Raw genomic sequence first — 22,015 nt, 5'->3', positions numbered from 1 at the left:
TACTGCCAGCACAGCAATGGATGTTCGATTCATCCTGGGCTCCTGCATCGACATCGACGCTCTCCAGCTCGTTGACTATAATAAACAGCCTACCACTGCGGCCGCTCTGTGGGCTTGGCGGCGCCACGATACTGTCGTCTAACCCTCTTGTTTAAGCCATGCAGATGATCGCGGCTGCCCCTTCGCAGGTGCTGCTGCCCGCACTGGCGGCTGCTTCTAGTAGTACTCCTTCGGAGCATGCACCCTTTTGCCATCGGTGTTCGGACCAGCGAGTCGTCGCACTTGACTGCGTGTTTCCGGATACCTATGTGCTGCCAGCGCAGAAATGGATGTTCGATTGATCGTGGGCTCCTGCATCGACGCTCTCCAGCTCGTCGACTATAATATACAGCATACCACTCCGGCCAAACTGGGGGCTCGGTGGCTGCGCCACGATACTGTCGTCTAACCCACTGGTTTTCGCCATGCAGATGATCGCAGGTGCTGCTGCCCGCACTGGCGGATGCTTGTTCTATGACTCCCTCGGAAAATGCGCCCTTTTGACACCGGTGTTCGGATCAGCGAGGCGTCGCACATGATTGCACCTTTCCGGTTACCTATGTGCGGCCAGCACAGAAATGGATGTTCGATTCAGCCTGGGCTTCTGCATCGACATCGACGCTATCCAGCTCGTCGACTATAATATACGGCCTACCGCTCCGGCCACTCTGTGGGCTCGGTGGCTGCACCACCATACTGTTGTCTAACCCACTGGTTTTCGCCATGCAGATGATCGCGGTAGCCCTTTCGCAGTTGCTGCTGCCCGCACTGGCGGCTGCGTGTTGTAGGACTCCTTTGGAGCATGCGCCATCTTGCCATCGGTGTTCGGATCAGCGAGGCGTCGCACATGACTGCGTCTTTCTGGTTACCTATGTGTTGCCAGTACAGAAATGGATGTTCGATTCATCGTGGGCTCCTGCACCGACATCGACGCTCTCCAGCTCGTCGACTATGATATACAGCCTACTACTCCGGCCGCACTGTGGGCTCGGTGGTTGCGCCACGATACTATCGTCTAACCCAATGCTTTTCGTCATGCAGATGATCGCAGGTGCTGCTGCCCGCACTGGCAGCTGCTTGTCCTAAGACTCCCTCGGAGCATGCGCCCTTTTGCCATCGGTGTTGGGATCAGCGAGGCGTCGCACATGACTGCGTCTTTCTGGTTACCTATGTGCTGCCAGTACAGAAATGGATGTTCGATTCATTGTGGGCTCCTGCACCGACATCGACGCTCTCTAGCTCGTCGATTATGATATACAGCCTACCACTCCGGCCGCACTGTGGGCTCGGTGGCTGCGCCACGATACTGTCGTCTAACCCAATGGTTTTCGTCATGCAGATGATTGCAGGTGCTGCTGCCCGCACTGGCAGCTGCTTGTTCTAAGACTCCCTCGGAGCATGCGCCCTTTTGCCACCGGTGTTCGGACCAGCGAGGTGTCGCACATGACTGCGTATTTCCGGTTACCTATGTGCTGCCAGCACAGAAATGGAGGTTCGATTCATCGTGGGCTCCTGCATCGACGCTCTCCACGTCATCGACTATAATATACAGCTTACCGCCCTGGCCGCTCTGTGGGCTTGGTGGCTGCGCCACGATCCTGTCGTCTAACCCGCTTGTTTTCGCCATGCAGATGATCGCCGCTGCCCTTTCGAAGGGGCTGCTGCCCGAACTGGCGGCTGCTTCTTCTAGGACTCCCTCGGAGCATACACCCTTTTGATACCGGTTTCCGGATCAGCGAGGCGTGGTACATGATTGCGCCTTTCCGGTTACCTATGTACTGCCAGTACAGAAATGGATGTTCGATTCATCGTGGGCTCCTGCACCGACATCGATGCTCTCCAGCTCGTCGACTATGATATACAGCCTACCACTCCGGCCGCACTGTGGGTTCAGTGGCTGCGCCACGATACTGTCGTCTGACCCTCTGGTTTTCGCCATGCAGATGATCGGCGCTGCGCTTTCGCAGGAGCTGCTGCCCGCACTGGTGGCTGCTTGTTCTAGGACTCCCTCGGAGCATGCGCTCTTTTGCTACCGCTTTTCGGATCAGCGAGGCGTCGTACATGATTGCACATTTCCGGTAACCTATGTACTGCCAGCACAGCAATGGATGTTCGATTCATCCTGGGCTCCTGCATCGACATCGACGATCTCCAGCTCGTTGACTATAATAAACAGCCTACCTCTGCGGCCGCTCTGTGGGCTTGGCGGCGCCACGATACTGTCGTCTAACCCTCTTGTTTTCGCCATGCAGATGATCGCGGCTGCCCCTTCGCAGGTGCTGCTGCCCGCACTGGCGGCTGCTTGTTGTAGTACTCCTTCGGAGCATGCACCCTTTTGCCATCGGTGTTCGGACCAGCGAGGCGTCGCACTTGACTGCGTGTTTCCGGATACCTATGTGCTGCCAGCGCAGAAATGGATGTTCGATTGATCGTGGGCTCCTGCATCGACGCTCTCCAGCTCGTCGACTATAATATACAGCCTACCACTCCGGCCAAACTGGGGGCTCGGTGGCTGCGCCACGATACTGTCGTCTAACCCACTGGTTTTCGCCATGCAGATGATCGCAGGTGCTGCTGCCCGCACTGGCGGATGCTTGTTCTATGACTCCCTCGGAGCATGCGCCCTTTTGACACCGGTGTTCGGATCAGCGAGGCGTCGCACATGATTGTACCTTTCCGGTTACCTATGTGCGGCCAGCACAGAAATGGATGTTCGATTCAGCCTGGGCTTCTGCATCGACATCGACGCTATCCAGCTCGTCGACTATAATATACGGCCTACCGCTCCGGCCACTCTGTGGGCTCGGTGGCTGCACCACCATACTGTTGTCTAACCCACTGGTTTTCGCCATGCAGATGATCGCGGTAGCCCTTTCGCAGTTGCTGCTGCCCGCACTGGCGGCTGCTTGTTGTAGGACTCCTTTGGAGCATGCGCCATCTTGCCATCGGTGTTCGGATCAGCGAGGCGTCGCACATGACTGCGTCTTTCTGGTTACCTATGTGTTGCCAGTACAGAAATGGGTGTTCGATTCATCGTGGGCTCCTGCACCGACATCGACGCTCTCCAGCTCGTCGACTATGATATACAGCCTACTACTCCTGCCGCACTGTGGGCTCGGTGGTTGCGCCACGATACTGTCGTCTAACCCAATGCTTTTCGTCATGCAGATGATCGCAGGTGCTGCTGCCCGCACTGGCAGCTGCTAGTCCTAAGACTCCCTCGGAGCATGCGCCCTTTTGCCATCGGTGTTGGGATCAGCGAGGCGTCGCACATGACTGCGTCTTTCTGGTTACCTATGTGCTGCCAGTACAGAAATGGATGTTCGATTCATTGTGGGCTCCTGCACCGACATCGACGCTCTCTAGCTCGTCGATTATGATATACAGCCTACCACTCCGGCCGCACTGTGGGCTCGGTGGCTGCGCCACGATACTGTCGTCTAACCCAATGGTTTTCGTCATGCAGATGATTGCAGGTGCTGCTGCCCGCACTGGCAGCTGCTTGTTCTAAGACTCCCTCGGAGCATGCGCCCTTTTGCCACCGGTGTTCGGACCAGCGAGGTGTCGCACATGACTGCGTATTTCCGGTTACCTATGTGCTGCCAGCACAGAAATGGAGGTTCGATTCATCGTGGGCTCCTGCATCGACGCTCTCCACGTCATCGACTATAATATACAGCTTACCGCCCTGGCCGCTCTGTGGGCTTGGTGGCTGCGCCACGATCCTGTCGTCTAACCCGCTTGTTTTCGCCATGCAGATGATCGCCGCTGCCCTTTCGAAGGGGCTGCTGCCCGAACTGGCGGCTGCTTCTTCTAGGACTCCCTCGGAGCATACACCCTTTTGATACCGGTTTCCGGATCAGCGAGGCGTGGTACATGATTGCGCCTTTCCGGTTACCTATGTACTGCCAGTACAGAAATGGATGTTCGATTCATCGTGGGCTCCTGCACCGACATCGATGCTCTCCAGCTCGTCGACTATGATATACAGCCTACCACTCCGGCCGCACTGTGGGTTCAGTGGCTGCGCCACGATACTGTCGTCTGACCCTCTGGTTTTCGCCATGCAGATGATCGGCGCTGCGCTTTCGCAGGAGCTGCTGCCCGCACTGGTGGCTGCTTGTTCTAGGACTCCCTCGGAGCATGCGCTCTTTTGCTACCGCTTTTCGGATCAGCGAGGCGTCGTACATGATTGCACATTTCCGGTAACCTATGTACTGCCAGCACAGCAATGGATGTTCGATTCATCCTGGGCTCCTGCATCGACATCGACGATCTCCAGCTCGTTGACTATAATAAACAGCCTACCTCTGCGGCCGCTCTGTGGGCTTGGCGGCGCCACGATACTGTCGTCTAACCCTCTTGTTTTCGCCATGCAGATGATCGCGGCTGCCCCTTCGCAGGTGCTGCTGCCCGCACTGGCGGCTGCTTGTTGTAGTACTCCTTCGGAGCATGCACCCTTTTGCCATCGGTGTTCGGACCAGCGAGGCGTCGCACTTGACTGCGTGTTTCCGGATACCTATGTGCTGCCAGCGCAGAAATGGATGTTCGATTGATCGTGGGCTCCTGCATCGACGCTCTCCAGCTCGTCGACTATAATATACAGCCTACCACTCCGGCCAAACTGGGGGCTCGGTGGCTGCGCCACGATACTGTCGTCTAACCCACTGGTTTTCGCCATGCAGATGATCGCAGGTGCTGCTGCCCGCACTGGCGGATGCTTGTTCTATGACTCCCTCGGAGCATGCGCCCTTTTGACACCGGTGTTCGGATCAGCGAGGCGTCGCACATGATTGCACCTTTCCGGTTACCTATGTGCGGCCAGCACAGAAATGGATGTTCGATTCAGCCTGGGCTTCTGCATCGACATCGACGCTATCCAGCTCGTCGACTATAATATACGGCCTACCGCTCCGGCCACTCTGTGGGCTCGGTGGCTGCACCACCATACTGTTGTCTAACCCACTGGTTTTCGCCATGCAGATGATCGCGGTAGCCCTTTCGCAGTTGCTGCTGCCCGCACTGGCGGCTGCTTGTTGTAGGACTCCTTTGGAGCATGCGCCATCTTGCCATCGGTGTTCGGATCAGCGAGGCGTCGCACATGACTGCGTCTTTCTGGTTACCTATGTGTTGCCAGTACAGAAATGGGTGTTCGATTCATCGTGGGCTCCTGCACCGACATCGACGCTCTCCAGCTCGTCGACTATGATATACAGCCTACTACTCCGGCCGCACTGTGGGCTCGGTGGTTGCGCCACGATACTGTCGTCTAACCCAATGCTTTTCGTCATGCAGATGATCGCAGGTGCTGCTGCCCGCACTGGCAGCTGCTAGTCCTAAGACTCCCTCGGAGCATGCGCCCTTTTGCCATCGGTGTTGGGATCAGCGAGGCGTCGCACATGACTGCGTCTTTCTGGTTACCTATGTGCTGCCAGTACAGAAATGGATGTTCGATTCATTGTGGGCTCCTGCACCGACATCGACGCTCTCTAGCTCGTCGATTATGATATACAGCCTACCACTCCGGCCGCACTGTGGGCTCGGTGGCTGCGCCACGATACTGTCGTCTAACCCAATGGTTTTCGTCATGCAGATGATTGCAGGTGCTGCTGCCCGCACTGGCAGCTGCTTGTTCTAAGACTGCCTCAGAGCATGCGCCCTTTTGCCATGGGTGTTCGGATCAGCGAGGCGTCGCACATGACTGCGTCTTTCTGGTTACCTATGTGCTGCCAGTACAGAAATGGATGTTCGATTCATCGTGGGCTCCTGCACCGACATCGACGCTCTCCAGCTCGTCGATTATGATATACAGCCTACCACTCCGGCCGCGCTGTGGGCTCGGTGGCTGCGCCACGATACTGTCGTCTAACCCAATGGTTTTCGTCATGCAGATGATTGCAGGTGCTGCTGCCCGCACTGGCAGCTGCTTGTTCTAAGACTCCCTCGGAGCATGCGCCCTTTTGCCACCGGTGTTCGGACCAGCGAGGTGTCGCACATGACTGCGTATTTCCGGTTACCTATGTGCTGCCAGCACAGAAATGGAGGTTCGATTCATCGTGGGCTCCTGCATCGACGCTCTCCACCTCATCGACTATAATATACAGCTTACCGCCCTGGCCGCTCTGTGGGCTTGGTGGCTGCGCCACGATCCTGTCGTCTAACCCGCTTGTTTTCGCCATGCAGATGATCGCCGCTGCCCTTTCGAAGGGGCTGCTGCCCGAACTGGCGGCTGCTTCTTCTAGGACTCCCTCGGAGCATACACCCTTTTGATACCGGTTTCCGGATCAGCGAGGCGTGGTACATGATTGCGCCTTTCCGGTTACCTATGTACTGCCAGCACAGCAATGGATGTTCGATTCATCCTCGGCTCCTGCATCGTCATCGACGCTCTCCAGCTCGTCGACTATAATATACAGCCTACCACTGCGGCCGCTCTGTGGGCTTGGTGGCTGCGCCACGATACTGTCGTCTGACCCTCTGGTTTTCGCCATGCAGATGATCGCCGCTGCCCTTTCACAGGTACTGCTGCCCGCACTCGCGGCTGCTTGTTGTAGGACTTCCTCGGAGCATGCGTCCTTTTGCCATCAGTGTTCGGATCAGCGAGGCGTCGCACATGACTGCGTCTTTCCGATTACCTATGTGCTGCCAGCACAGAAATGGATGTTCGATTCATCGTGGGCTCCTGCATCGACATCAACGCTCTCCAGCTCGTCGACTATGATATACAGCCTACCACTCCGGGCGCAGTGTAGGATCGGTGGCTGCGCCACGATACTGTCGTCTAACCCAATGCTTTTCGTCATGCAGATGATCGCAGGTGCTGCTGCCCGCACTGGCAGCTGCTTGTTCTAAGACTGCCTCAGAGCATGCGCCCTTTTGCCATGGGTGTTCGGATCAGCGAGGCGTCGCACATGACTGCGTCTTTCTGGTTACCTATGTGCTGCCAGTACAGAAATGGATGTTCGATTCATCGTGGGCTCCTGCACCGACATCGACGCTCTCCAGCTCGTCGATTATGATATACAGCCTACCACTCCGGCCGCACTGTGGGCTCGGTGGCTGCGCCACGATACTGTCGTCTAACCCAATGGTTTTCGTCATGCAGATGATTGCAGGTGCTGCTGCCCGCACTGGCAGCTGCTTGTTCTAAGACTCCCTCGGCGCATGCGCCCTTTCGCCACCGGTGTTCGGACCAGCGAGTCGTCGCACATGACTGCGTATTTCCGGTTACCTATGTGCTGCCAGCACAGAAATGGATGTTCGATTCATCGTGGGCTCCTGCATCGACGCTCTCCACCTCATCGACTATAATATACAGCCTAAAGCTCTGGCCGCTCTGTGGGCTTGGTGGCTCCGCCACGATCCTGTCGTCTAACCCGCTTGTTTTCGCCATGCAGATGATCGCCGCAGCCCTTTAGCAGGTGCTGCTGCCCGCACTGGCGGCTGCTTGTTCTAGGACTCCCTCGGAGCAAGCGCCCTTTTGACACAGGTGTTCGGATCGGCGAGGCGTCGCATATGACTGCGTCTTTCCGGTTAGCTATGAGCTGCCAGCACAGAAATGGATGTTCGATTCATCGTGGGCTCCTGCATCGACATGGACGCTCTCCAGCTCGTCGACTATAATATACAGCCTACCACTCCTCCCGCTCTATCGGCTCGGTGGTTGCGCCACGATACTGTCGTCTAACCCTCTGGTTTTCGCCATGCAGATGATCGGCGCTGCGCTGTCGCAGGTGCTGCTGGCCGCACTGGCGGCTGCTTGTTCTAGGACTCCCTCGGAGCACGCCCCCTTTTGACACCGGTGTTCGGATCAGCGAGATCGATAGACGATAGCGAGAGATCAACGATAGATCGCGAAATAGAGGCAGTGACAGCGTCATGTCAGAGCTGTGTTCAAACCTGCCCATGCCAGCTACAACAACGCAAAAAAGCTCGCTAGCTACTGTTGAAATTCGTCATTTACAAAAGCGAATTGGTAGTGATCAGTAAGGAATGCTTCGAGCCATTTGAGTACGTCACTGTGTAATTTCAAGGAAGAAAGCTTCAGTAGTAAGTGGCGGTGAGAAACTTTGTCAAAGGCCTTTTCGTAGCCGAGAAAAATAGCGTCAGTTTGTTTGTTAGAGTCAAGGTTTACATGCAAGGTCGTGCAGGAACAAAGCTAGTTGCGTTTTGGTAGAGAAACCCTTACGGAACCCATGCTGTGCCGAATGAGAAAATTGATTGGCGTCCAAATTATTCATGATCAGGGAGTAGATGACGTGTTCCGTGACTGTGCACGAAAGGCTAGTTAGAGAAATGGGTCGATAATTCAGCGGTGTGTTCTTACTACCAGGCTTGTGGATGGGAACGACCTTACCCACCTTCCAGTCGTGAGGCATGGAACCTGTAGAAAATGACTGCGAGAATATGCGACACAATATTGATGAAGAAATGTATTTTGTATTTTTAGCAGTTCAGAATTTATGCCATCTATAACAGCTGAGGATGAAAGTTTAAGGTTTTCAATTATGTGCAAAACATCATCAGGATAAAACACCACGCTCGGCATGCTAGAAGCTATGTGACAGGGGACATTGGACAATGGAAAGTTATCATTAGAAAATAATGACGAAAATGCGTTGTTAAATATGTGTGCGCACTCAGCTTCAGGCATGATATCCCTCATATCATTAACAAGAGTTATAGTGCGTGTGTTGCCTGGGTTGACAACTTTCAAAAATATCTTGGGGTTGTCTGTTAACATTTTGCGTAATATCTTAGGTAAGAGGCACGTGTTTTGTACAGCTATCCTGGTATGCGTATACAGTAATGACGGAAAAAGTAAACGCAAATGTTGGTAGTGAGCGCCTGCCCAGTTTTTGTTCAGCGAAGCTATATATGGCTAGCCGATTCTTCCATCCGTCGGTCATCTGTCACCTGTACGCCGAAACCTCCTCCGGCGCAATCCAGTGCGCATGTGCCAGAAAAAAAAGAGAGGGGCACGATTGGCTGTGCCAGTAGTGACGTCGTTGCCGTACATCACAGCCGAACGCGCGCGCAGCGGTTTCTCTGCGGCTCCGAAATGAGTAGGCCGCACGTCATACATATTCCCTAGGAGTAGGCAGCTTTCGATCAGCAAAGCCGCGAGCAGAACCGGGAAGAGCTAGCCTATGCAATGCTGATGCTGCAGCCCGTGCACTAGATCAGGCCCGTGCAGCCGAGCATACGCAGCAACTGCGTACCGAGGGTTCCGCAGCCTACGAAGCCGTCCTTTATTGAAACGCCGGGATTAACCCACTGATAAACACCGGAACGGTACGTTTCAGCATCGGTGGTTATAACCATCTCTACGGAGGTATTGGGCGGGGATTTTTTTTGTCACGTTATTTTTCTTGCTGTGGTTGTAAGGAGACTTCTGCCGCCTAAGAATTATGGCAAAGTAGTTATGCGGAAATACACAGGGTGGATGAAGCTTCGTGAAAGGGAAAATTGTCATTGAGACGAGTGCAGAACGAAGCGACAAGAGTTGCAGCTTCGTGCTATTTGATGCAATCCATGCGCGTTGTCATAGGTACCCATGTCCTCCGAGATCGCAACATCGCGCTGGTGCGATTTAGGCGGTTACGTTGTAACGAATAGGCAGCAGAAGTTATTGTGCAGTTTTCTTCACGAAGTAACACAGCAAGGTAATAGTTGATAAATGTCAGTGGGAGACGCCGGCGACGTCTAATATGTAGATCAATCATCATCCATGAAGGGACTGTTTAGAGTTGTGGCACTTGCATATTTTACGTTATGGCACTAGACGTGCACTTCTTTTTTCTTATGGCGAATTGGAGGTTGAGCGTGCCTGAGACCATGACGTCACGTGCACATAGCGAGTAGCCACGACCGTACCCTTGAAGGCCCCCCGGAACTTCTTTTTCTAGCACTTGCAGGTTCTTTTCTGTCATGGCACGATGTGTGCTTGATCACCCGCCGTGGTTGCTTAGCGATTATGGTGTTGGGCTGCCAAGCACGAGGCCGCGGGATCGAATCCCGGCCACGGCGACCGCATTTCGATGGGAGCAAAATGCGAAAACACCCGTGTACTTAGATTTAGGTGCACGTTAAAGAACCCCAGGTATTCGAAATTTCCAGAGTCCCCCGCTAAGGCGTGCCTCATAATCAGATCGCGCGCTGTACAGTGACGTCTGCCGCAATCAGGCTGCCTTGCAAGCGGAATCGAGAAATACCGTGAACAGCGGCCGCAATTAGAACCCGCATGCATTAAATTGTCCTATTACCTTGGAGAACTTCCAGTGTTAGGGAAATTGAGTCTGTCAGTGTCCTACGCCGACAAGGAGGTCAAGAGTTCCTTGATGGTCCTGAACTGTGCCGGTCCGAACCTATACGGACGAGATTTGATCTACAAGTTCAATGACGCAGGATCCTCGGTGTTGAACGTATCAGTGCAACAAAGCTATGGTCCAGGAAGCAGCCGTACCCCCGCCATTCATGCCGTACTTTCAGAGTTCAAAGACGTCTTCAACCTCGAGCTGGGTCTAATCGACGGACACCCTGTCCATCTGAAGCTCAAGGAAGGCGCCATGGCGAAATTTTGTAAGGCTCGTTCCCTTCCACTTGTTTTACCCGACAAAGTTTCGAAAGAAATTGATAGGCTCGTAACTCTTGGAGTACTATCACCTGTAACGGGCACGCCGAGTGGGCTACTCCCATTGTGCCTGTAATGAAGAAAAGCGGCGCGGTTAGAATCAGTGTTGACTTTAAGGCGACCTTGAATCCCGTCTGCGAGCTGGAGCACTACCCGTTGCCAGCTATTGATGACATTTTCGCATGCCCTTAACGGTGGGGACTGCTTCAGCACGCTGGATTTAACAGACGCGTATAACCAAGTTACCCTCGATGAGGACACAAGGAAGATGTGCGTAATCAATACACACCGTGGTTTGTTTTGCTACAACCGACTGCCGTTCGGCATAGTTTCACTTCCTGCCATCTTCCAGCAAAAAATAGAAACAGTTCTGCGGGACCTGACAGGGGTTCAAGCTTAGCTTGACGACGTTTTGGTATCAGAAAAACTTGGTAGCACCGACAGGTTACGACAAGTACTGCAGCGTTTTCGTGAGCATGGAGTGAAGCTCAGACTTGAGAAATGCAGCTTTCGCCAAGAAGCAGTGACGTATCTGGGTGATAAAATTGATCGTGAAGGTCTGCATCCAATAGAGGAGCATGTTTAAGCAATCGCGCGAGCCCCCAACCCACAAAATGTTTAGAAGTTGCGGTACTTTCTGGCCATGATTACATTTTATTCGAAATTCGTGCCCAACATGCCTTCCGTACTTGCACCGCTGTACAAGTTTAATATTAGAGAACAGCACACGTTGGTTCTGGGGGCACCCGCAAGAAACATCTTCTCGTGAAGCAAAAAAAAAAATGCCTTAATGAAGCGGCTGTGCTGGATCACTATGATCCGAGAGACGCCTCAAGCTAGAGTGTGACGCTTCAGAGGACGGAATAGGTGCATTGCTTTGCCATACATTCGGAAAGATAAACAAATCTGTCGGGTTCCGTCCTAGAACGCTAACAAAGGCTGCGAAAAATTATTCCCAGCTTGAGAGCGAAGCCCTTGCTCTTGTGTTTGGAGTGTCCAAATTCCGTGATTACCTCGTAGGCCAAAAATTCATATTGTTCATCGACCAGCAGCCCCTCCTGGCCCTGCTGAAGGCGGATTGACCAACTCCAGCATTGGCAGCCGCCAGAATACAGCGCTGGGCGCTGTACTTAGGCGGATTCCGCTATTAGCTTTAATACTCTCCTGGTAAACAACTGCTCAACGCTGACGCGCTTAGTAGACTGCTACAACGGACGTCTGAGACGAAGCCACCAGAAGCGGACTCACCAGACTATCTGCTGGCTTTGACTGTGCCGATGAGGGAACTGTGTCAGTTGAGGCGCTAAGGCAGTTAACTGCTGGTGACCTCGCTCTGAGTCAAGTTATGCGATTCACTAAAAACGGTTGGCCGCCCTGCGCGAACGGCTTGAACACGAGTGTCGCACCTTTTTTTGACAAGAAATTGGAGCTTTGTTTGGCGCACGGGCTGTTGTATTGGGGCAGGCGAGTAGTCGTTCCGATGGAGGCGCGACGTCGCTTCTTATACCTTTTGCATGACACGCACCAAGGATCGTCCGTTATGAAGGCGGTTGCTAGATCGTCATTCTGATGGCCAGGGTTAAATCGCGAAATAGAGGCAGTGACCGCGTCATGTCAGAGCTGTGTTCAAGCCTGCCCATGCCAGCTACAACAACGCCAAAAGCTGGCCCACTACTGTTGAAAATGGGCAAGGGTGCATATCGATTTTGCGGGTTCTATTGCAGGGAACATGATACTCGTGGTCGTGGACGCATACAGTAAGTGGATTGAAGCTGTGCCACTCCAATAAGCAGACGCTTCATGCACAATCAACTGACTGCGTCCTTATCTTCTGCAGATTGTGCGTGCAACGAACCATCGTATCCGATAATGGAACGCAGTTTGCCGCTGACGAGTTCGCTACTTTTGTCAAGAGGAACAACATAACGCATCTGCGCACAGCTGTATATCACCCTCAATCGAACGGTCTAGCAGAAAGGGCTGTCAGGACAATTAAGGACGGCCTCAAGAAGATTGGTGTGGTGTGGTTGGAAGATAAGATAAACAGGCTGCTTTTCAATTACAGAAGGACATCTAATAGCTCTCGAAAATCACCGTCAGAGCTGCTCTTCGGATATAAAATTCGACCCAGTTTAGATACACGATTCCCTCCTGTACACGTAGGGCCAGCCACCGAAGCAGACGAGTGGCCACTGCCATTGCCTGAAGCTACCGTGTACGCCCGCAACTTCGGAACGGGTAAGAAATGAACTCCAGGAATTGTAGAGTCTACAACAGGCTCTCGGATGGTGAACATTCGAACACCGGCCGGATTAGTAAGACGACATGTTGGCCAGGTGCGGAACCGGGAAGGTGCGATGCCACCGTTAGGTACAGACAAAGAAGCGGCGAATTGAGAATGAGGAACAGGTACTTCTAACGATTACCCACTGTCGCTGAGAACATCAGCTGAACAAGGGGGCACGTCAGAACCTGAGCATGAAGTTCAGCCGGAACTCGCAGGGAGCAACGCTGAACCCGTCAGAGAACCCCAAGCCTTGCGGCGCTCTACACGTCAAAGAAAACCAATACAGCTACTTCAGTATTAAGGAAGAAGAGATGTTGTGAAGTGACGTCAGCCGCAATCAGACTGCCTTGCAAGCGCTGAAGTAGCGTGCGCTTATCGTTTGATATCTTTCCCTTGTTCTCCCCTTCCCCCTCTTCGTTTCGTATATATACAAGACGGAAGCAACAAACGTTCATGTTTCAACCTTCGAACTGCGTGCTGTTGTATGCAGTAAAATATTCCAAAAGGACTTCTTCTTGGGCAAGTTGGTGCGTAGATTTCCTAAGTATACATTGTGGCGCAAAATACATTTCTTGAAAACGGACAGAAGAAAGGAAGACAGTGAAGCGCTTCACTGTCTTCCTTTCTTCTGTCCCTTTTCAAAAAATGTATTTTGCGCCACAAGTATACCTAGTATACAGTAAGACACCGCATGTGTGTCGTAACTATGTAACATCGTGGTTTTCGCACGTAAAACCCCATAATTTCTTTTTAATGCGTGCTTGATCTTGCACTATCCAGCACATGTACACGGCGATCGCAATAGTACAGTTATTCATATTCGCGATGTATCATGCAGTGTCGTTAGTTTCTGTTGACCCACCTGTAAACGTGATTTGCTCTCCTAGTCCTACGAAAAGAAAGAAATACTTCTGAGAAGGCTATCATCTTTATTGGCTTTGATCTTCGAGGCTTTCACTTTTAAGATGTGCAAGAGAAATTACGGCGTAAAAAAATAAAACGGACGATCAGTCCGCTCAAAGAGTAACTGATCTACGGAATAAATGAACGCTCGTGAGTGCCATCGAGTGAACCTTTGAGAGGACGTTGGAACCTCGGGTGGAGCTTATTCAGTAGTAGGTCGTTTGCATAGAGGATCGATCGAAAGCGTCACGAAGCAGAGAGTAGCTTTGGTTCCTGTAGTGTGGATCGTCCGCCATCAGACCAGCGGCATCCGCCGTGGTTGCTTAGTGGCTTCGATGTTGCGCCGCTGAGTACGAGGTGCGGGATCAAATCCCGCTGAAGGAGGCCACATTTTTATTCGGGCGAAATGCAAAACCACCCGTGTACGTAGGTTTAGGTGCACGTTAAAAAACCCCAGCTGTTTAATATTACTCCCGAGACCCACAATATGGCGCGTCTCATAATGAGATCATGGGTTTAGCACGTAGACCCTATAAAAAAACACTGGCTCTTCCGTAATCGAGAGTAGGTGAAAGCATGAACGAGCTATCGACAAAGCACAATGGTTGTAGTAATTACGACGATTACTCACAACCATTGGCGGCGCACAGGACGCTGCCGGCCTGGTCATGCAGCTTGGCACCATCTCTCGAAAGAGGCAGCGTAAAACGGGCGCCGCAGAACTCGCGGACCGCTGGCGCTGAACAGAGCTACCCGGTCTCAGCGCCAAAAGACGGCAATCAAGTATCACGGTACCTGTGCTTAGAACGTTGCCATTGGAAATTCAACTTCAGCGTACAAGTTACCAGATATTGTGAACAAATATTAGGAAGAAATTGGAAGCAATATTTTTTTTCGGAACTCGTTTGGGCAATAAATAGAATGTGTAATGCGGTTCTTTACTATGTGTTGGAGCCATAGACAGCATATTGTTAAGTTTGGACTGGTTGCCCGAATGATGTTTTTCTCTCGCAACGATGCCCGCATGTTCTGATTTTCTGCTCGCCCCATTCTCGTCCAATTCTCATCTGGAGTGCCCGGATAACGCTCTCGATTTCGGTTCAGGGTCTCTTCAAGCTCTCCGACAACGGGAGCTAAAATCATTTGATGCTTAAAACAAGAGGGTTCGAAGTTGGCCATTCGATGCTCGACCTGGAAAAAATTGCAACGATGGCAATATTTTTTAAATTTCAGGCAACAACGCACTAAAGGACGTAGTGCTTAAGGAAGACACGGACACAAGCGCTGTGGCCCTCTCTTCTTTCCGCCCTGCGTCCTTTAGTGCATATTTGCCTGGAATAGCCTACCAGTGAATCCCATCACACACCTTGCTTCAATGTTTTCCCCCTCCACTTTTCAGCGAACCTGACGTTCAGCAGGAGCCGCAAATTCTGCTCGAAGCTTCGATTCCTATTGGATTAGGCTGAAATGCAGTGCAACACATGGACACGGGCAGAAAGAATAACAAACACAGCCTAAAACACAGACACAAACTACATTCAGCAGGACTACAGTGCACAACGCAAACTGGTGGCCGTAATGCTCGCGGAACGTTGCTGCTGCACATGTTGAAAGTGTCACATCACGGACAGCTACTGGGAAGAGATCAAACTGACGCACGTCCTCTGTCGCCAACTGTAAATCTACATTCCAATTGACGTGCCTGCACTCTAACCTGACGCCGTTCGGTGATTTGTGGCACATTTCCTATGCCGCGACAGCGCGATTCGACCACCAAGGGCTTCGAGGCCTGCAGTGAGGGTCACGGCGGCGACGCTATCAACTGCGGTAGCCGTCGCGGTGACGCATCGCTTTGCTCAGCTTCGGCCGCCGAGTACTGTTCGAGGCCTCCTGGCGGCGGGTCCACCAGAGTGCAACGCAGACCCGCATTGAAGTACACGTAGCGGCTGCTCCACAGCAGGGTCAGGTGCCACAGGCTGCACACACCGCCAAGCAGTGACACTGCGGCCATCGTGTAGAATAAGCCCTTGACGGTGCTGTGAACCTGCGAGCGTCGAAAGGACGAGCAAATTAGTGGTGCTCCTCCAAGTAGTCTTTTCACAGTGGTGGGTCTCGCCTGAACGATAGTTGAGAGCGCCCACAGGCTACGACAGAGAATGAATACAGCGCAGGCCTTAACTTAAGAAGAAGCACAATTAAATGTCCGGGATAGCACGCACACCTCTTTATATGATTGGCACGGGGCGTTGGGTCAGGAGGCTTTTAAGTCAAATTGACTCGTTCTATGGAAAGACAGCTTAACACCTGTCACTACATAATGACAAATGGCCAGATCATATCTATCACTAGATTTATTTTTCGATCTATTCGAGATTAGATAATGCTGACAATGGCCCACTTTCATAGCTGGTTTCGCTGCATCTCTAAGGTCTCAAAGTTACGTGATTAACTCACACAAAATATGATACCAAAAGGTGAATTCCGGGGTTTTACGTGCCAAAACCACGACATTACTAGAGGGCACGCCATAGTGAGGGATTCCGGTAGTAGTGGTGGTGGTGGTGCAAACATCTTTATTTTCAAATTTCAATACTGGCAATACTGCAGCTTCCAGGCCTAGGTCACTCTGGCAGCTCCTACATCTGGGAAGTAACGCCGGAAGAAGTGAAGAAAGTCTGGGGAGCTATGCAAAGGGGAAAGGCAGCTCAGTAGGATCAAGTAACAGCAGATTTGTTGAAGGATCGTGGGAAGATTGTGCTAGAAAAAGTGGCCACCCGGTATACGCAATGCCTCATGACCTCGAGCGTACCGAAATCTTGCAAGAATATCAACATATTCGTAATCCATAAGGAAGGGGACGCCAGGGACTTGAAACATTATAGACTGATCATCTTACTGTCCGTTGTCTACAAAGTATTTACCAAGGTAATCGCAAATATAATCAGGAACACCCCAGACTTCTGTCAACGAAAGGACCAGGCAGGATATCGTAAAGGCTACTCAACAAGAGACCATATCCACACTATCAATCAGGTGATAGAGAAATGTGCGGAATATAACCAACACTTATATATAGCTTTCATTGATTACGAGAAATTGTTTTATTCAGTAAAACCTCCGCAGTCATGCAGGCATTGCGGAATCATGGTGCAGGCGATCCGTACGTAAAAATACTGAAAGATATCTATAGCGGCTCCACAGCCACCGCTGTCCTCCATAAAAAAAGCAACAAAATCCCAATAAAGAAAGGCGTCGGGCAGGGAGTTACGATCTGTCTAATGCTATTCACAGCGCGTTTACAGGAGGTATTCAGAGGCCTGGAGTGGGAAGAATTGGGGATAAAAGTTAATGGAGAATACCTTAGCAACTACCGATTCGGTGATGATATTGCCTTGCTTAGTAACTCAGGGGAACAATTGCAATTCATGGTGACTGACCTGGATAGGCAAAGCAGAAGGGTGGGCCTAAAAATAATCTGCAGAAAACTAAAGTAATGTTTAACAGTCTCGGAAGAGAACCGCAGTTTACGGTAAGTAGCGAGGCACTGAAAGTGGTAAAGGAATAAATCTACTTAGGACAGGAAGTGACCGCGGATCCGGATCATGAGACTGAAATAATCAGAAGAATAAAAATGGGCTGGGGTGCGTTTGGCAGGCATTCTCAATCATGAACAGCAGGTTGCCTTTATCCCTCAAGAGAAAAGTGTGTAACAGCTGTGTCTTTCGAGTACTCACCTACGGGGCCGAAACCTGGAGGCTTACGAAAAGGGCTCTACTTAAATTGAGGACGACGCAACGAGCTATGGAAAGAAGAATGATGGGTGTTAGGGGATAAGAATGATGGGTGTTAAGGGATAAGAAGAGAGCAGATTGGGTGAGGGAAGAAACGCGAGTTAATTACATCGTAGTTGAAATCAGGAAAAAGAAATGGGGCATGGGCAGGGCATGTAATGAGGTGGGAAGATAACCCGTGGTCAGCGAGGGTAATGGACTGGATTCCAAGAGAAGCGGAGCGTAGCAGGGGGCGGCAAAAAGTTAGGTGGACGGATGAGATTAAGAAGTTTGCAGGAAAAACATGGCCACAATTAGCACATGACTGGGGTAGTTGGAGAAGTATGGGAAAGGCCTTTGCCCTGCAGTGAGCGTAGCCAGGCTGATGATGATGATGATGATGGTGGTGATGATGATGATATCAGGGAGTCGAGGCTGGAATCCATGATATAAGGAGAGGAGTCAATTAAAATAGGCACAATGAAGCCACGCACGGATGCTGTCCGTATCAGTCGGTGACTCCTGAAAGAAGGAGTCTTTTTTGAATGTCTTCTGTGGCAGTGCAATTCTGAAGGAGATCTGCCACATCAACCGCTTCTCCGCTGCAGCACATTGGACAGAGTAGCCTAGCCTTTGTTCGTCGCTGTACTGCGGACGCTGCTGCCAACGTTCCATGATGCACGGTGTGCGGGAGACTCCAAGTCTGTAAAATGACTTCCTCATTTCTCACCAGGCGCAGCACGATGGTGACCGTGGTGTTAGTAGCGCAAAACCTAGACGGGATACGAGACGAGAAGACGACGCTGCAAGGGCTGACTTTCAGCTACATTTATTTGAAAGAAACACAGCTTCTTATACCTTTGCCCACACATGTCACACACACGTCCATTGCACATCATGTGAAAAACGCACTTTTTGCATTCAAGATAATGATTATACGTGCAAAAGCTCAATTTATTTTTTTGGTAGTCACAAGGGCGGCGTTATAACACTTTGGTCACAAAGTCTGGCAATCTCGGCCGCCTCAATGATCTCCCGAACCAGCTGGTCATTGTGTTTTTTCCGCACTTCAGAGCGTCTGAATTCTGCGGCACAAGTTTTACTGGGGCAATCCCTGACGTAGCTACCTAGATCCATGTTCGCCGGCTCGACCTTAAGTTTATGCTCTTTTAGTCTTTCGTTTATATGCCCGCTAGATAAGAGGTACTCCCGGCGTGTTTTAATGAGCAAGCATTTTTTGTAGAGTACCGCTGCAACATTTCCATCACGCGAAAAGTGTAATGCCTGGTATCTGCGCAAAAATGCGTAATTTAATTTAATTTAATTTAATTTAGTAAAAAGTTCTAATCAGAGTAGGCGCGATAGAAACTTCAGCTCACGCTCGTAAAGGAAAATCGATGTGTCACTAACCCAGTTCGGACCGGCTTTCTTGATGTAGAGGGCTTCCAATGTTTCATGCGATGTTTGATGCCTGCCTCTACCCAGAATGCTCGCATCGCGGAACCGTGGAAAACAATCGGTGCAAGCCCTGCAGTGATCCACAAGTCGCTCACCTTCATTTCTTTTCATACCTTTTGCATGCTCCCTAAGCCAGTCGTTCGCACAGCGCCCCGTCTGTCCAATGTAGGATTTCCCGCAGGACAGAAAAAATTCATATACGACGCTTTTGGCGCACTTTACGAAATGCTGGCCATGCTTCTTCTGACAGCCAAGCATTTGACTTTCGCAAGTTATGCGACGGCTTAGCTGGGCAAGGTTTTGGGGAGCGGAGAACACCACCGGTAAAGTATATCGATTAGCCTCTTTTTTAAGGCTGTGCGTGACTTTATGGACGTAGGGGACCACTATAGGCCACTCTTTTCCCTTCGACTCTTTCCTGCTTACCGAAGCCTTCAACTTCTTCAAACTCGTTTCTGCCACGGGGACCAAGAGCGACTCAGGGAAGCCAGCTGCAACAAGCCTGCCCAATTGGTTGTAAAAACTGGCTTGCGCGTCATGCACACACTACTTCCGGAGCGATGATTGCAGGCAAAGGTTGGCGATGCCTCTTTTCACTACCCTTTAGCGGGCCGAATCATACGGCAGGAGCCCTTTTTGCGCACGAGGGGAGTATGCCCAACAAATGTACCCATCTGAAAACGTTAACTCTAAATCTAAAAACTGAAGCATACCATTATCCGGTAGCTCATAAGTAAAACTTAGCTCTTTCCCCAGGTTTCTAAAATTATCTAAAACACTGCTCACTGTAGCCTCATTCGTAACGGAGCACTGCTTCTTTAAAACCACTAAAAAGTCGTCCATGTAACGAAATACTTTAAGGATGTTGTCATTTATAAAATGGTTAAAACGATCGTGCAGAGAGCGATCGATAGATGATGAAAATATGTTGCAACGTATAGGGGCTATGCAAGAGCGTATGCATATGCCTTTCTTCTGCAGGTAAGGTTGCTCGTCAAATAAGATAGAAGTACTCCGGAGATAAAATTCCAAAAGGACTAAGAAGTTAGCAGTGATACCAATGGCGTTATGTAAAGCGAACGGGGCCGCTCTTGTCTATGGAATCTTTAACAGAGGCAAACAAGTCCGGATAGGGCATTAGGGTCATTAGGGCATTAGGGTGATAGGGTCCGGATAGAGCAAAAAAGGGCACGGCAGCAGGGCTTGCACGCAGATGGCTCACCCGCTTGTATTCTTTATGCAGGTTATCGCCAGCCTGCTGCTGATACCAGCGGGACACCAGGAACCAAATCAGCCTTTCGTGATTCTCGACGCGCATGTGCGTCAGAACGACACCTTTTCGTCGTTACCTTTCCTACCATTTGCGGAAGGCAACCCGTCATCGTCTACCTCCAGCGGAAGAACATTCTTGAAGCCATCCATCGCGGCCCCTCACCTTACCCGGAGCATAAAAGCCGGCGACGACCCAGCACATCCCAAAGGGCACGGCAGCAGGGCTTGCACGCAGATGGCTCACTCGCTTGTCTTCTTTATGCAGATTATCGCCGGCCTGCTGCTGATACAAGCGGGACACCAAGAACCAAACCAGCCTTTCATGATTCTCGACGCGCATGTGCTTCAGAACGACACCTTTTCGTGGTTTCCTTTCCTATCATTGGCGGAAGGGAACCCGTCATCGTCTAGCTCCAGCGGAAGAACATTCTTGAAGGCATCCAGCACGGCCCCTCACCTTACCCGGAGCATAAAAGCCGGCGACGACCCAGGACATCCCAAAGGGCATGGCAGCAGGGCTTGCACGCAGATGGCTCACCCGTTTGTCTTCTTTATGCAGATTATCGGCAGCCTGCTGCTGATACCAGCGGGACCCCAAGAACCAAATCAGCCTTTCGTGATTCTCGACGCGCATGTGCTTCAGAACGGCACCTTTTCGTCGTTTCCTTTCCTACCATTTGCGGAAGGGAACCCGTCATCGTCTACCTCCAGCGGAAGAACATTCTTGAAGCCATCCACCATCCAGCAGGGCGCCTCACCTTACCCGGAGCATAAAAGCCGGCGACGATCCAGCACATCCCAAAGGGCGCGGCAGCAGGGCTTGCACGCAGATGGCTCACCCGCTTGTCTTCTTTATACAGGTAAGAAGGCGTTTTGGAAAGTGTTTTCGTTCTAGTGAGCGCTGTCTCGTCGTGCTGCCGTGCCCTACGGTGCTTCTCGATTCTCTGTATGACATGGTGCACCTTGCAAAGTTGTTATTGCTTGCCGGAGATATCGAGACGAATCCCGGGCCTGACCTTTCGGTCTTTGCCGAACAGTTAACTCAAATCGCCGCTGATATAAAGACAATAAATGAAAAACGACTGATGTCGATAGATAAAAAAACTAGAACGTCTATCATGCCTTGAAGACAATGTCTGGGATGTTGTCGATGCTTCCGTCTACTGTCTGTTGTAGCCGAAACTTGCGTTATATGATTTCATCGCGTGAGCAGCGGCAGCGGCAACAGCGGCGGCACCAGCGGCACCGGCAGCGGCAGCGGCGGCGGCGGCGGCGGCACCAGCGGCGGCACCAGCGGCACCGGCGGCAGCGGCGGCAGCGGCGGCGGCAGCAGCAGCAGCAGCGGCAGCGGCAGCGGCGGCAGCAGCAGCAGCAGCCTTGTTACGCCCACTGCAGGGCAAAGGCCTCTGCCATACTTCTCCAACTATCCTGGTCATGTACTAATTGTGGCCATGTTGTGCCTGCAAACTTCTTAATCTCATCCGCCCACATAACTTTCTGCCGCCCCCTGCTACGCTTCCCTTTCGAACTTGGAATCCAGTCCGTAACTCTTAATGACAATCGGTTACCTTCCCTCAGCATTACATGTCCTGCCCATGCCCATTCAACTAAGATGTCATTAACTCGTGCTGGTTCCCTCACCCAATCTGCTCT

At 51.6% G+C, this 22,015-nt stretch overlaps 1 protein-coding gene across 3 annotated transcripts in view; it reads right to left on the bottom strand.

The window, feature by feature from the left end:
- Positions 1 to 15,377: 15,377 nt before the first annotated feature.
- LOC142587280 (sarcospan-like) overlaps positions 15,378 to 22,015 on the bottom strand; it is a 578,002-nt gene continuing 571,364 nt past the window's right edge. For all 3 annotated transcript variants that reach the window (XM_075698151.1, XM_075698150.1, XM_075698152.1), the window contains one exon: positions 15,378 to 15,906. In XM_075698151.1, the coding sequence (XP_075554266.1) occupies positions 15,719 to 15,906 (188 nt within the window). In that variant the 3' untranslated portion in view covers positions 15,378 to 15,718. The remainder of the gene's footprint in view (positions 15,907 to 22,015) is intronic.

This window comes from Dermacentor variabilis, chromosome 7 (assembly GCF_050947875.1).
Source record: "Dermacentor variabilis isolate Ectoservices chromosome 7, ASM5094787v1, whole genome shotgun sequence".
Classification (NCBI taxonomy): domain Eukaryota; kingdom Metazoa; phylum Arthropoda; class Arachnida; order Ixodida; family Ixodidae; genus Dermacentor; species Dermacentor variabilis.
The sequence above is the reverse complement of the archived record's forward strand: the minus strand, read 5'-3'. Positions and strand labels throughout refer to the sequence as shown.